This window comes from Mesoplodon bidens, assembly GCF_964165515.1.
Source record: "Mesoplodon bidens genome assembly, chromosome: 4".
In the NCBI taxonomy this organism is placed as follows: domain Eukaryota; kingdom Metazoa; phylum Chordata; class Mammalia; order Artiodactyla; family Ziphiidae; genus Mesoplodon; species Mesoplodon bidens.
Window position 1 is genome coordinate 147,907,178 of NC_138160.1, and position 13,219 is coordinate 147,920,396.

Consider the following 13,219-nt stretch of genomic DNA (forward strand, 5'->3'; position numbering starts at 1 on the left):
AAATGCAAATATCTGAAGTGTGAGTTGGATGTGTTTTCGTGCAGGCACAGCACCCCCCCACCATGTCCCTTGGGTCCCTTTGTAACTCCTCCCTACTCCCCCTCACCGCCCCCCCCCACCATCCTTTTCAGGCAACCGCTGATCTGCTTTCAGTCACTATACATTCGTTTGCACTTTCTGGGTATCACGTGGTGTGCATTCTTCCATCTGGCTTCCGTGCCGTTTCTCTCAGTGCTTCGTTCCTCCCCACAGCTGAGGAATATTCCATGGTTCCTATGGACCATGGTTTGCTTATCCATTTACCTGTTGATGGACACTTTGGTGGTTTCCAGTTTGGGGCTGCTCTGGACTTGCAGGTACATGTCTTTGTATGGATGTGTGATCTCTTTTTCTTGAGCAGATCCCTAAGAGTGGAATTGCTGGGTCATATAGTAGGTGTGCGTTTCGCTTTTTAAGAAGTTAGTTTAAGCTTTGGAAACATGATGACAGCACATGTGAAGCGCTGGGCGTGGATCGTCTTGTTCCATCCAGAAGACAACTCTGTCACAAGAAGGAGAGATTGAGGACAGGCCATGTGGCTGGGAAGTGGCAGAGCTGGGACTCAAACCCAGGGCTGTCTGTGCCCAGAAAGTCACCCGTGGGCCACACTCTGCCGAGCTGGGATAGAAGCGTGTGGCATTTCAACATGTTTCTCTTTCCCAGCTTGGCCGTGAGCAACTCTGATTCTGCATGAGGGCCAGGAGTCCAATAGGTGCTTAAAAAATGCAAGCAGAAACCAATATGAGAGCCATAAATCTGGCTGCAAATCAGATCTCACTCTTTCCTGAGCTGAAACCCACAGTGGCTCCCCAGTGCCTTTAGGGTAGAGCTTAAATTCCATAATGCAACCTACAGGTTTGTTCAAATTCTGGCCCTATTCCTCTTCCACCCATGCCAGCCTCCTTGCTATTTGCAGAATACCCAAACATGGTCCTGCCACAGGGCCTTTGCACCTGCCATTCCCTCTGCCTGGAACGCTCCACTCTTGACTTACATGTGGGAAGCCTTGAGGTCTCAGCTCAAAAGTCACCTCCTCAGGGAAGCCCTCCCTGACTTCCCTGTCTAAATAAGCTCCACCCAGTCCCCTCTGTGGCACCCATCACCCTGTGATTTCCTCTCCCTAGCTCTTATTCCTCTCTGGAATTCTATGATACATTTATTTACTTAAAAAACTCATTAAATATTTACATAGCCCTCACTGTCTGCCCGACCTGGTTCTAAGCATGGACTTCACGTGTCTTAACTCATCTAAACTTTTTTTTAATTAATCTATCTATCTATTTATTTATTTATTTATTTTTGGCTATGTTGGGTCTTTGTTGCTGTGTGCAGTGTTTCTCTAGCTGCGGCGAGCGGGGGGCTACTCTTCTCTGTGGTGTACGGGCTTCTCACTGCGGTGGCTTCTCTTGTTGCAGAGCACAGGCTCCAGGCGCGCAGGCTTCAGTAGTTGCAGCACGCGGGCTCAGTAATTGTGGCTCGTGGGCTCTAGAGCGCAAGCTCAGTAGTTGTGGCGCACAGGCTTAGTTGCTCCACGGCATGTGGGATCTTCCCGGACCAGGCCTCGAACTTGCATTGGCAGGCGGATTCTTAACCACTTCCCACCAGGGAAGTACCTCATCTAAACTTTTAAACAACTCTGTGTGTTGGGTAGTGTTATTATCTCCATTTACAGATGAGGAAACAGACAAGGAGAGATTCAGTCCACACAGCCAGGAGGCGTGTAAGCTCTGGGGGTATGTGCTCAGGGTCTGTCACCCCCGCAGGACCAGCCTGAGCCATCCTCAGCTGTGCACCTGGTTCTAGCACAGAGTACGGCTCAGTGTGGTGGGTAAACAGAACCTGTTTTTACAGATGAAGCAGCAGAAGTTCCAGGGGGAGGTAACTTGCCTGGTGGCAGGGCCAGCTTTGAACCTGCTTCTTGGACCTGCTAACCCCATGTCCTGCACCATCCCCACAGGACCCCCAAACTGTGAGCCCCAGAGCCTCCGAGCAGCTTCAGCAGGTGCTAGCTCAGACTGCGAACAGATGCTTGCTATTTTAAACCCACTGTTTAACTCATTAAGACAGCTGTTTCCCATCCCCAAAGTCGGCGGAATTAGAATTAAATTCATTCCAGAATTAAACACACACATACACACACGCATACCCTGCCACCATTTGGAGGCAAAACTTGTTAGCATTTAGGCAAGCTGTGCCTTCGAGCCTGGGGACGGGGCTTGGCTTCCGCCTGCCAAGTTAGATCATGGCCCAGTGGTTGCCAGCTGGGCCTGTGACCAGAATGGCCCAAAGGCCCAGATTTCTGTGTTTACCCAGGCCTCCACCATTAGAGTCCAGCTGCCAACTGGATGTTACCCTGGACTTCTCCCTGACCCTTCAGGCCCTGGAGGGCCCAGACAAAGCTCAGCATTTGCACCAGAATTGGCTTTCCCTCCTGGGTCCCCATCTGAGGGACAGGCCTCCCACCTCCCCCTGCTGCTCACAGCAGAGTCCAGATCTCAGCTCCTCTTCTTCCGCTCCCTTCACCTCTTAGGTCCAAATGGTCAGGACTCACTGGTGATGCCATTTCCAAACAGCTACTTCCCCTACTGCTACTGCACCAGTCCGAGCCTCCGTCACCTCCAGCTTGCATGCTTGCCCCTGCCTCCTTCCTGGGCTGCTGGCTTCCACCCTTACCCCCAACTGACTGTTTTCCTTCAGCAGCCAGAGGGATTTTCCTAGAGCCTCAGTTGGATTATGCCACTCTCTCGCTTAAAATCCTCCAATGCAGTGCTGTCCAATAGAACGTTCTAGACCTGTGCCACCAAACACAGTCACCCACAGGTGGCTATGGAGCACCTATGGAGCACAGGTGGCACGTGTGAGTGAGGAACTGAATGTTTAATTTTATTTCATTTTAATGAACTGAAATAAGCCCAGGTAGATGGTGGCTGCCATATTGGTCAGTGCAGCTGTAAAGTCTCTTCAGCTAATGCTGTTGGCCTGTCCAGATCCCCTGGGCCCTCACCATTTCCCTGCACTGCTGGCAGGCATCCCAGCTCTGACTCTCTGCCTGATCCTGCTCTGCTCACACCCATGGCAGGTGAGAAGTATCTCAGAGTTCGTGCCATTCCCTCCAGCAGCCCCCAACCAATGGCCGGCAGGAACAGGAGTGTAAGTACCCCAGCTCCCTCATTCCCAGAGCCAGGCAACTCTGAAGTTCATGCTCTGCAGAGGTCCCCAATGGGACTGAGCCCCATCTGCCCACCACAGTCACCTACTCACGAATGCACCCTGGATGGGCTTCTTCCCATCCGTCCCACACTCCCTCACTCCCTCCTGGGGTTTCCTGGGATCACCTCCCACATAAACTGCTTGCACCCGAAACCTGTCTCAGGGCTGCTTGCAGGGAGCCCATATAGGCCAGGCTCCGCTCCTCCCCCCGCTTCCTCTCCCTCTTCCTCCCCATCGTCCTTCATTTTAGTGCCTTAAGCCTCTTTGGTTGTTTATGTAAAAAATGTTTTCTTTCGGAATAATTTTAGATTTACAGAAAAGCAGCAGAAATATAAGTGGCATTCCTGCATACCCTCCACCCAGCTTCCCCTAATGTTAACATCCTATATAATCCGGTAAGATGATGAAAACCAGCAAAGTAATACGGGTACAATATTACTAACGAACTTACAGACCTTATTGAAGTTTTACCGTGAGTGTCCAGGATCACACCCAGGATCACTCAGTGAATCTCATCGTCATATCACCCTGGCATCCTTCACTCTGGAACGCTTCCTCAGTCTTTCCGTGTCTTCCATGACCTTGACAGTTATGAAGAGCACTGGCCAGGGATTTTGCAGAAGGTCCCTCAGTTCCGATCTGTCCAATGTCTGCTCAGGGTTGGACTGGGCTCGTGCGTTTTTGCCTAGAATCCCATGAGGGTGATGTTGCATCCTTCTTGGTGTAGGATGTCAAGAGACTCAGGAAGTTGCTCTATCTCATCGTCAGTGATGTTAACCTTGATCAAGTGGTTAGGACAACACCACATTTCCCCCCTGGAAAGTTACCTTCTTACCTTTCAAATCTGTAAATATCGTGGGAGGGTTACTTTGACAATAGGTAACCAGCCTGTTTCTCCTTAAACTTTCACCCACACATTCTAGCATTCTTCCATTGATTGGATACTTAGACCCTTTATCTTATCTCCACATTGTCTTGTGAAACTTTCTCATTCTTTTGTTTGAACCTTTTCTTCCTCTGCTGCACAGAGCCTCCTAGAGGGTGGGGGCTGGGTCTGTCCCGGTCGCTCCTGTGTCCCCAGTGCCTGGCGCACACACACAGTAGGTGCATAAGCAAATATTTGATTTGAAAGGACACCAATCAACAAATCCCAGGTGCTCATGAAGTATGATTTGGTGGCATCCCAAGAATGTTCTAGAAGCGAAGGCCTTCCCTCACTTCGGGCTTCCATTCAAATGTCCCCACCTTGGGGAGCCCTTCCCTGAGTGCCCCAACTAATGCTGCTTGATTTCCTTCATAGCACGTCCCACCTTGAAATTATTTCTTTTGATGGTTGATGGTTTATTCATTCAGTTAATTTGTGTCCTGGCTATCTCCCCTCCTCTCAGCTAGAATATAATCTCTGTAAATTCAGGAGTTTTGTCTTGGTCACTACAGTGTACCCATCACCTGGCACATCGTCCTGTGCAGACAGATCCCTCTCCTCAGCAATGTTTTCTGTCTTCACAAATTTAATTATTCTATCAGAAAAACTGGGACCTCGGGCTTCCCTGGTGGCACAGTTGTTGAGGGTCTGCCTGCCGATGCAGGGGACACAGGTTCGTGCCCCAGTCAGGGAAGATCCCACATGCCGCGGAGCAGCTGGGCCCGTGAGCCATGGCCGCCGAGCCTGCGCTCCGCAACGGGAGAGGCCACAATGGTGAGAGGCTCGCGTACCGCAAAAAAAATAAATAAATAAATAAAAATAAAACTGGGACCTCGGAGAGGAAAGGTGGGAAGACACATGAAACCATCTGACCTCAGACAGCAAGTCTGTGATGGGCAGCTGGATGCCTGGCCCAGCAAGGGCAGGAGGTTTGGGGAGCCTGGGGCGTGGAAGATGGTCCCTTCTTCTCTTAGCTGTGGCACTTGGGGAGGATGGACCCCCCTTTGCACGCCAGCTTCCTCCTGGGAAAAGTAGGAAAAAGCACAGCCCCAAGCTCAAAAGACAGTGGGAAGGTCCATTGGCAATTGTGTTTAGAGATGGTTGGCTCTGCACTGATGCCCTTCATTTTACAGATGGGGAGGTGTGATGCTGAGACTGGGAGGGACTGACTCAGCCAGTAAGTGAGGGCTGTGTTGGGCCTTAAACCCCGCTCCCCTCTCTCACCACATCACAGAGATGTGCCTTTGCTTTCAAGCCGACAAAACCCACTGTGGGTTATCTGCTGTGGGCCAGGTGTGGGACTGAGAAGTGGGGGATGAGAGAGAGGCAGGCAGAGAAAGACACAGAGAGACAGACACACACACACACACAGAAAGTAGCATGAGAAACAAGAAAAGAGAGTAAATTAGACAAAGAGACACAGGGACAAGGTGACAGAGACCAAGAAAAACTTACATAGAGAGACAGGGACAGACAGAGAGACAGAGATCTCAGGACAAAGACTTACAGCAGAATCAGATAGTAACAAATAGAGATATTGACACAGAGACATAGACAGACTGAGACAGAGAGAAAGTTAGAGAGAGAGGGACAGAGACAGAGGCAGAAACAAAAGAGGCAAAGACAAAAAGCAACCCTGACTGAGACACAAAGATAGAGAAGGAGGGAGAGAGAGACAGAAATAAAGATACATAGAGAGGAGAAACAGAGAGACAGAGGGGCTCAGGGCAGCCTTCCTGTGGATGACTCACTGGCAATTTATCAAGGACCCCTGGCAGACCTCCAAGTCCATCCTCCCCCTCCAGTTCAAGCCCCAGCCCCCTGGGGCCACACGGGTCTCCTGAATCGCAATCCTGCTGGATGGGTATGTGTACTGCATGCCCACCCATGTATGTGCAAGTTTAGCATCCAATTTACAGGAGATGCACCAAGGAAGGAAGAAGATGTGACTTTGACTTCTGGAGAAATCAGAGTGAACACTGGCATATCTCATCACCCCATCTGATATGTGCTTTATAACTAACAGTCAGAGGAACCAGTCATCTATGGTATGTCCCCTCCAGCATCATCAAAGTAGGTTCTTGCTAGAAATATTTGGGGAAGGAGACAGCATGAAGCAGAAAAAGAAAATCAAACTTACAGTTGATCCTAGTGTCTTCTCCTATGAGGTCCTGGAAGACTCACCACTCCCCTATGAGGTTTGTTGTGTGGGGATAGACACCCTCTCTCAGGCAAAAAGAGGAATATAACTGGCTCATGTAACAGGGGTACACGTTTGTACGGCCCTCAGGCTCAGATGGACTGAGGTGCTCAAATGATGTTTTTAGGACCTGGGTCTCTCCTGGTCTCTTTGTTCTGCTTTCTTGTGCATTCTTCTGTTCTCAGGCAGCATCTTAGGTTGGGTTTGCCTAGGAGCAGACCTCAAAACAAGGATTTGAATGCCAGTTATTTATTTTGGAAGTGATCTCAGAAAACACTGGGAGGGGAGTGGCAGGAGGGAGACCAGAAAAGGAAGGCAACCCATGAAGGAAGCATTGTCAAGAGCAAGTTATCATGGGGACAGTTGGGGCCCAGTCTCACTGGGGGACTCTAGGAGATGGTGAGGGATGTGCACCCCAGAGTTATCTCATTTGAGGAATGAGAGATGGGGCATTTGTCCACTCACCTCCATTTTTCATTGTTTCTGGGCTGCTCCGCAGGGTGTTAATTCTCTGGCACACCAGAAGAGACTTCAGAAGGAGTGCCACCTGGGACTTCCCTGGTGGTCCAGTGGTTAAGACTCCACACTCCCAAGGCAGGGGGCCCAGGTTCAATCCCTGGTCAGGGAACTAAATCCTGCATGCCGCAATTAAGACCTGGTGCAGCCAAATAAATAAATATTTAAATTAAAAAAAAGAAAAGAAAAAGGAGTGCCACCCTGCCAACACCTTGATCTTGGACTTCTGGCCTCTGGAAGCACATGATAATACATCTGTTCTCAGCCACCCAGTTTATGGTACTTTGTTACAGCAGCCCTAGGAAACTAATACACCCTATTTATCAACTGCCCATCTTTGGAGAACTCTTTCTTGACCTTTTCCCCTACTATCATGCACCTGTTCCTTTATTTACCAAATACTCCCTAAGGATCTACATTTTATCTTTCTTTAAAAAGAAAATTTTGTGAGAGTAGTAAACGAAAAACCCATATCTCTTGCCACAAAGGGATGAGACTCACAAGAAACAAAGACACAGAAAAAAAACGATGTTTTAAAATGCCAACAGGGCCAAGGACCTGTCTCTTAGGGAAATTAGCAATTGCCAGAAAGACATTAAAGACTGTAGCACCAAACAAGACTTTCTTGAAGTAAGCCCCAGGGGGAGACGTTCATGGTCACCTCCCCTTTTGTCCTTCACACCCACTCACTCATTCAGGGATATAGTCCCCTCTTAGTCTCTCTATCCCATTCCCCAGTCCCTCCCCTGATGCTACAGCTGCCTCCGTGGCTTCTCCACCTCTTTCTCTCTCTCTCTCTCCAACCCACCCTCCACGCAACAACCAGAGGGTTCTTTCAGAAACATAAATCTCTTTTTTATTTCAGGAGGAATAAGTGAACTTATTCCCATCGTAAAAGATGCAAACAGTGCAGAAATATAGAGAGTGGAAATGGGAAACAAAATCCAGTCATGTCCTGCCTCTAATCTAACCTTTCTATGGCTCCTCATCATTCTCTGTGTAAACCCCAAGGCCATCAACATTCAAGGTTTGGGTCTGGTCCTGCCTTTCCTTCCCCCATCTCTCTCCTATCCTTGAATAAGACCCTCTTTTAGCCACTCTGAATGGCTTGTCATATCCAACCATTCAGCTCTCTCTATATATATCTCTCGCTCACCTCAGGACCTTTGCACATGCCATTTGCATCCCCAACATGCTGTTCTCTGCCCCCTTACACCAACTTTATCCTTACCCTCCAGTCTCAGTGCAGTGACACCTCATGTTTTTATGGCCTCACCCAGATGCAGACCCTAGGACGAGGATTCCATTGTGCATTCACTTCTACAGCTGCCATAACCAGGGGATTCAAAACGACAGAAATTTATTCCCTCACAGTTCTGGAGGCTGGAAGTCCAAAATCAAGGTATCAGCCCAGTTGATTCCTTCTTGCAGGCTCAGAGGGAGAATCTGTTCCGTGCCTCACTCCCAGCTCCTGGTGGTTGCTGGCCACCCTTGGCATCACTTGGCTAGTACACACATCCTTCCAATCTCTGCCTCTGTTGTCACATGGCCTTCTGCCTGTTTCACTCCTGTGTCTCTTCTCTATCATTGGCTGAGGGCTGCTCTGGGAGGTATTAGACCAACTGAGAAAGCCTAAAGAATAAGTAGACAGCCTGGCAAAGTATGGTTGAGGAGAGAGAATTCTGTTCCTGGCAGAGGGAACAGCATTTGCAAAGTTCTAGAGGTCAGCAAATCATGACACATTTAGAGCACTGAAAAGCGCTGAAGGGACTTCCCTGGTGGTACAGTGGTTAGGAATCTGCCTGCCAATGAAGGGGACATGGGTTCAAGCCCTGGTCTGGCAAGATCCCACATGCTGAGGAGCAACAAAGCCTGCAAGCCACAACTACTGAAGCCCATGGGCCTAGAGCCCATGCTCTGCAACAAGAGAAGCCACTGCAATGAGAAGCCGATGCACCGCAACGAAGAGTAGCCTCCGCTCTCTGCAACTAGAGAAAGCCCGCGTGCAGCAACAAAGACCCAACACAGCCAAAATAAATAAATAAATAAACAAATAATTTTTAAAAAAGAAAGAAAAGCATTGAGGCTTTGGAGATTGCCAGGGGCTTGATCAAGGGAGAGCTTGTAGGACACAGAAAGGAACGTAGGCTTTATCTGGAGGGCAATGGGGAGCCATGGGAGAGTTTAGAGCATGGGAGAGACCAGAGGATTGAGATTTTAGAAATATCCCTGGCTGGCACGTGGTGATGAACTGAAAGAGCTGTGAACTGGAGGCAGGTCTGTTATGGGAGAATGAAAAAATTCAGACCCTATGCTGAATGCCAATCAGGCATTCTCTCATTTAATTCTCATACCACCAGTCCTACAAGACGGGTTCCTCATCATTACGCCCATTTTACAGATCTGGAAGCTGGGGCGCAGAGAGCTTAGGTGACTTATCTGGCATCACACAGATTGTCAATGACAGAGCAAGGAATCAGTGTTTGAGTAGGCTGCCCAGCCAGGTGGCAGACTCACGGTGGGAGATTTGGGGATGAGGAAGTGGGGGGTCATGAGGCTGATGGCCAGGGCTCTGGCTGAGGAATGAGGGACAGCTGGAGACCCGGCTAGAAAGGAAGCTCTGACCTGAGAGAATAAAGCCAGTGCAGGTAGTCTACCAGATGGTGAGGACTTGGACCACCCACTCCTGCCAGCACAGCCCTGACCTTGGCACTTCTCCCTCCCCCCATATCAAGTCAGTTAGACTCTGAGGACATATGAACTGAGAACCTGAAGGGTGAGAAAGAGCCGATCACAGGGAGAAAGGGCATTTCAGGCTGAGGGAACAGCCTGTGCAAAGGCCCTAAGGCAGGACCGGGCCTGGTGTGTTGGAAGAACAGCAAGGAGACCCATGTGTCTGGAGCAGAGTGAGCGAGGGGAAGAGAGGGAGGATATTTGGGGTTTGGGCTCTAAGACCTCATGGGCAGAGGGTGCCCTGAACAAGTCTGAGTCCCCTGGAAATCTCGAAAGGGGGGAAAAATTAGCCCCTTCCTCAGTGGGTCCCTAGGAGGCTTGGGGAGATGACGTTGGCAGAATGTGAGTGTGAGGGCTGGATCCAAGCCACGGGGTGGTTGTGGGGCAGCTGCCAGCCCACTTTGTGGCACCTCTGGGCCTTACGAGGTCCAGGAGCTGGGGATGTTCTGAGCCTTCCAGAAGTTTTTGCGAAGTTTGCCCAGCCCCCCAGGTCAGAGCCCCAGGAATTCTGTGGGGGATGGTGGGGGGTGAGGGACCAGGATGTAACAGGACGATGTCACAGAGGCCGGGAGGATCTAGAACTCTGGGGGCTCCTGCTCTGCCTAACTGCCTCTGAGCCACCCGTTCAAGCTCCATTCACACCCCAGCCACGGGCCCCCTGGGACATCCTGGAGATGCCTGGAGGCCTCCTGTCCGTGGTCCACGGCGGGACCTAGCTCCACACCGCAGCCAGAGAAGGAGGGGCTGGCCATGGGGCAGCCCTGGCCAGTCCTGGCCCTGGGGGTAGTCAGGGTCTCACTCATCCTTCTGGGGCTGCTGGTGCCCACACAGCCTGTGGTGCGAGCCGTGCTGGATGGTAACTCAAGCACCGTGGATTTTGCGGACCTGCCGGCCCTGTTCGGGGTGCCCCTAGCCCCCGAAGGCGTGCGGGGCTACCTGATGGAGGCCAGACCGGCCAACGCGTGCCATCCCATCCAGGGCCCGCGGCCGGGCAACGGCTCCCTGGGTACCGTCGTGCTGATCCGCCGGTACAATTTCACGTTTGACCTCAAGGTGCTGCACGCCCAGCGGGCCAGCTTCCAGGCGGCCATTGTGTACAACGTGTGCTCTGACGACCTGGTGTTCATGGCCCATGTCTACGAGGACCTGCGGCGCCAGATCACCATCCCCTCAGTGTTCGTGGGCGAGGCCACCTCCCGGGACCTGCAGGTCATCGTGCGCTGCGACAAATTGGCCCACGTCCTCCCGCTCCCCGACCACCTGCCCTTCCGGGGCCTGGACTGTCACCGCATGCTGGCCATCTCCTGGGTGCTGGGCTGCACCCTGGCCCTGCTCACGACCGCCTTCTTCATCCTACGGTATCTACAGAACTGGCTGTGGGCCTGGTGGGCCCGCGGGCCAGTGGTCAAGGCGCGGGCCAGCCAGAGGGCCCAGGTGAGCACTTTCACGAGGCTTCACGACCTGTGTGCCATCTGCCTGGATGAATACGAGGAAGGTGACCAGCTCAAGATCCTTCCCTGCTCCCATACCTACCACTGCAAGTGCATCGACCCCTGGTTCTCCCAGCCCGCCCGGCGCTCCTGCCCTGTATGCAAGCAGTCAGTGGCCAGCACGGAGGACGGCTCTAGCTCCACCATCGGCAGCTATGGGGACGAGGAGGACCCCTCGCTGCCTGGTCACCGCCCCCTGATCTGGGCCATCCAGATCCAGCTGCGCTCCCGGAGGCTGGACCTGCTGACCCAAGCCAGTGCCCGCCGCCGCTGGAGTGCCACCTCCGTGGGGACAGCCGAGACCAACGAATCCTTGGAGGGGCCCCCAGAACCCCTCTGAGGCCCGCTGCCCCTGTCTGGCAGAGATTGGGGCGCGGAGGGTAGAAGTGAGGAGTGTTTCTAGTCTGGAGACTAGATAATAAAGTGGGTTTGAAAGTGGATTCTTGCCCTGGCTGCTGTGGGGCAGACCGGCCCCTCATGCCACGCGTGTGGCAAGCTGAGCCTAAGGCTGGCTCCTGGCATCTGTGGGCGAGTGAGGGTATATGGGGGCGGGGGGGTAGTATTCTCAGGGCTGCTGTGTGCATGATGTCCTTGGTGGCCCTGCGACGGGGCCCCTGTGCCTCAGTTCCAATACTGGGCACAGGAGCGGCTGATTTCCCATATGCTTATTATTCATTTAAACCTTAAACAAAAAATAAACTTGTTATTTTGGAATAATTTTAGCTTTACAGAAAAGTTGCAAAGGTACTAGAGATAGTTTCCACGGACCCCTTGCCCAGTTTCTCCTGAGTGTTCATGTTTTACATCAGCATAGCACTTTTGATTCAATGGAGAGAGCACTTTGGGTAGGTTCCGATGAACTGAACTATGGATTTAATTTGAATTTCCCCAGCATTTCAACTATTTATAGTGGAAAGTGTCAAACACACCCAAGTAGAAAGAATGGAATAATGACCCTCCCCACGTGTACCCATCACTCAGATTCAATGATTATCTACTGGCCACTCTGGTCTCCTCTATTCTTCCTCCTCTCTCGCTATTTTGATGCAAATCCCAGATGCTTTTTCATCTGTAAATGTTTCAATTTGTGTCTCTAAAGCAGTAGTTCTCAGCTGGGGTGGGGATGTTGTCCCCTGGGGACACTGGGCAGTGTCTGGAGACATCTGTGGTCGTCATGACTGGGGTTGGCTCCTGGCATCAAGGGCGTGGGACCAGGGAGGCTGCTCCACACCCCACAGCGCCCAGGACGGCCTCACCTCAAAGAATGATCTGGCCTGCAGGTCCACAGTGCTGAGGGTAGAGACCCTGCTTTATAAGATAAGACCCCTTAAAAAACTCCGCAAACTCCTGTATCATGTCCAGAATAATGATTCCTAAATAGCATCAAATATCCACCTAGGTGGGGCTTCCCTGGTGGAGCAGTGGTTGAGAGTCTGTCTGCCGATGCAGGGGACACGGGTCCCTGCCCCAGTCTGGGAAGATCCCACATGCGGCAGAGAGGCTGGGCCCGTGAGCCACGGCCACTGAGCCTGTGCATCCGGACCCTGTGCTCCGCAACGGGAGAGGCCACAACAGTGAGAGGCCCGTGTACCGCAAAAAAAAAAAAAAAATCCACCTAGGGAGCACATGGAAATGTGCACGTTTACAATATACAATTTTTTTTAGGCTCTTTGAATCAGGATCTAGATAGAGTCTAGGGTTACTGCTGATGGTCTCCTAAGTCTCTGTTAATCGAGAGCTTCTCTTGCCATCTTTCTCTCTTAAATTTTCCTTGCAATTTGTTTATTTGAGGCCACCAGGTCATTCACCCTGCACAGAGGTCCCGGATCTGGGTTTTGCTGATTGGGTGTCCCTGTGGTGTCATTTCACAGATGCCTCCATCCCCCGTAGCTTCTGTTAATTTGTAGTTGAATTCAGAGACCAGCTCAGATGTGGTTTAACTTTATGGCGGACAGATAAGGTGTCTCTTCAGGTCCCAGTGCATGCTCTTCTCAGAAGGGTTGGGCCAGTGAAGGGGGTCTTCTAGGCAATGAATGAGGGGCAGATGCTAGACTTGAGGCAAGCATGGTCAGCAAGGTCCAGGAGGGAATACTGTATAGAATTTCT

The 13,219-nt window shown here is 51.4% G+C and overlaps 1 protein-coding gene across 1 annotated transcript; it reads left to right on the plus strand.

Moving 5' to 3' along the window:
• Nucleotides 1-9,949: 9,949 nt before the first annotated feature.
• On the plus strand, nt 9,950-11,453 carry ZNRF4 (zinc and ring finger 4; the record flags this gene model as incomplete). The annotated part of the gene is made up of 2 exons (XM_081232663.1): nt 9,950-10,113; nt 10,241-11,453. The coding sequence occupies 2 exons, from the start codon at nt 9,950-9,952 to the stop codon at nt 11,451-11,453; spliced, it is 1,377 nt and encodes a 458-aa protein (XP_081088789.1).
• Nucleotides 11,454-13,219: the final 1,766 nt, after the last annotated feature.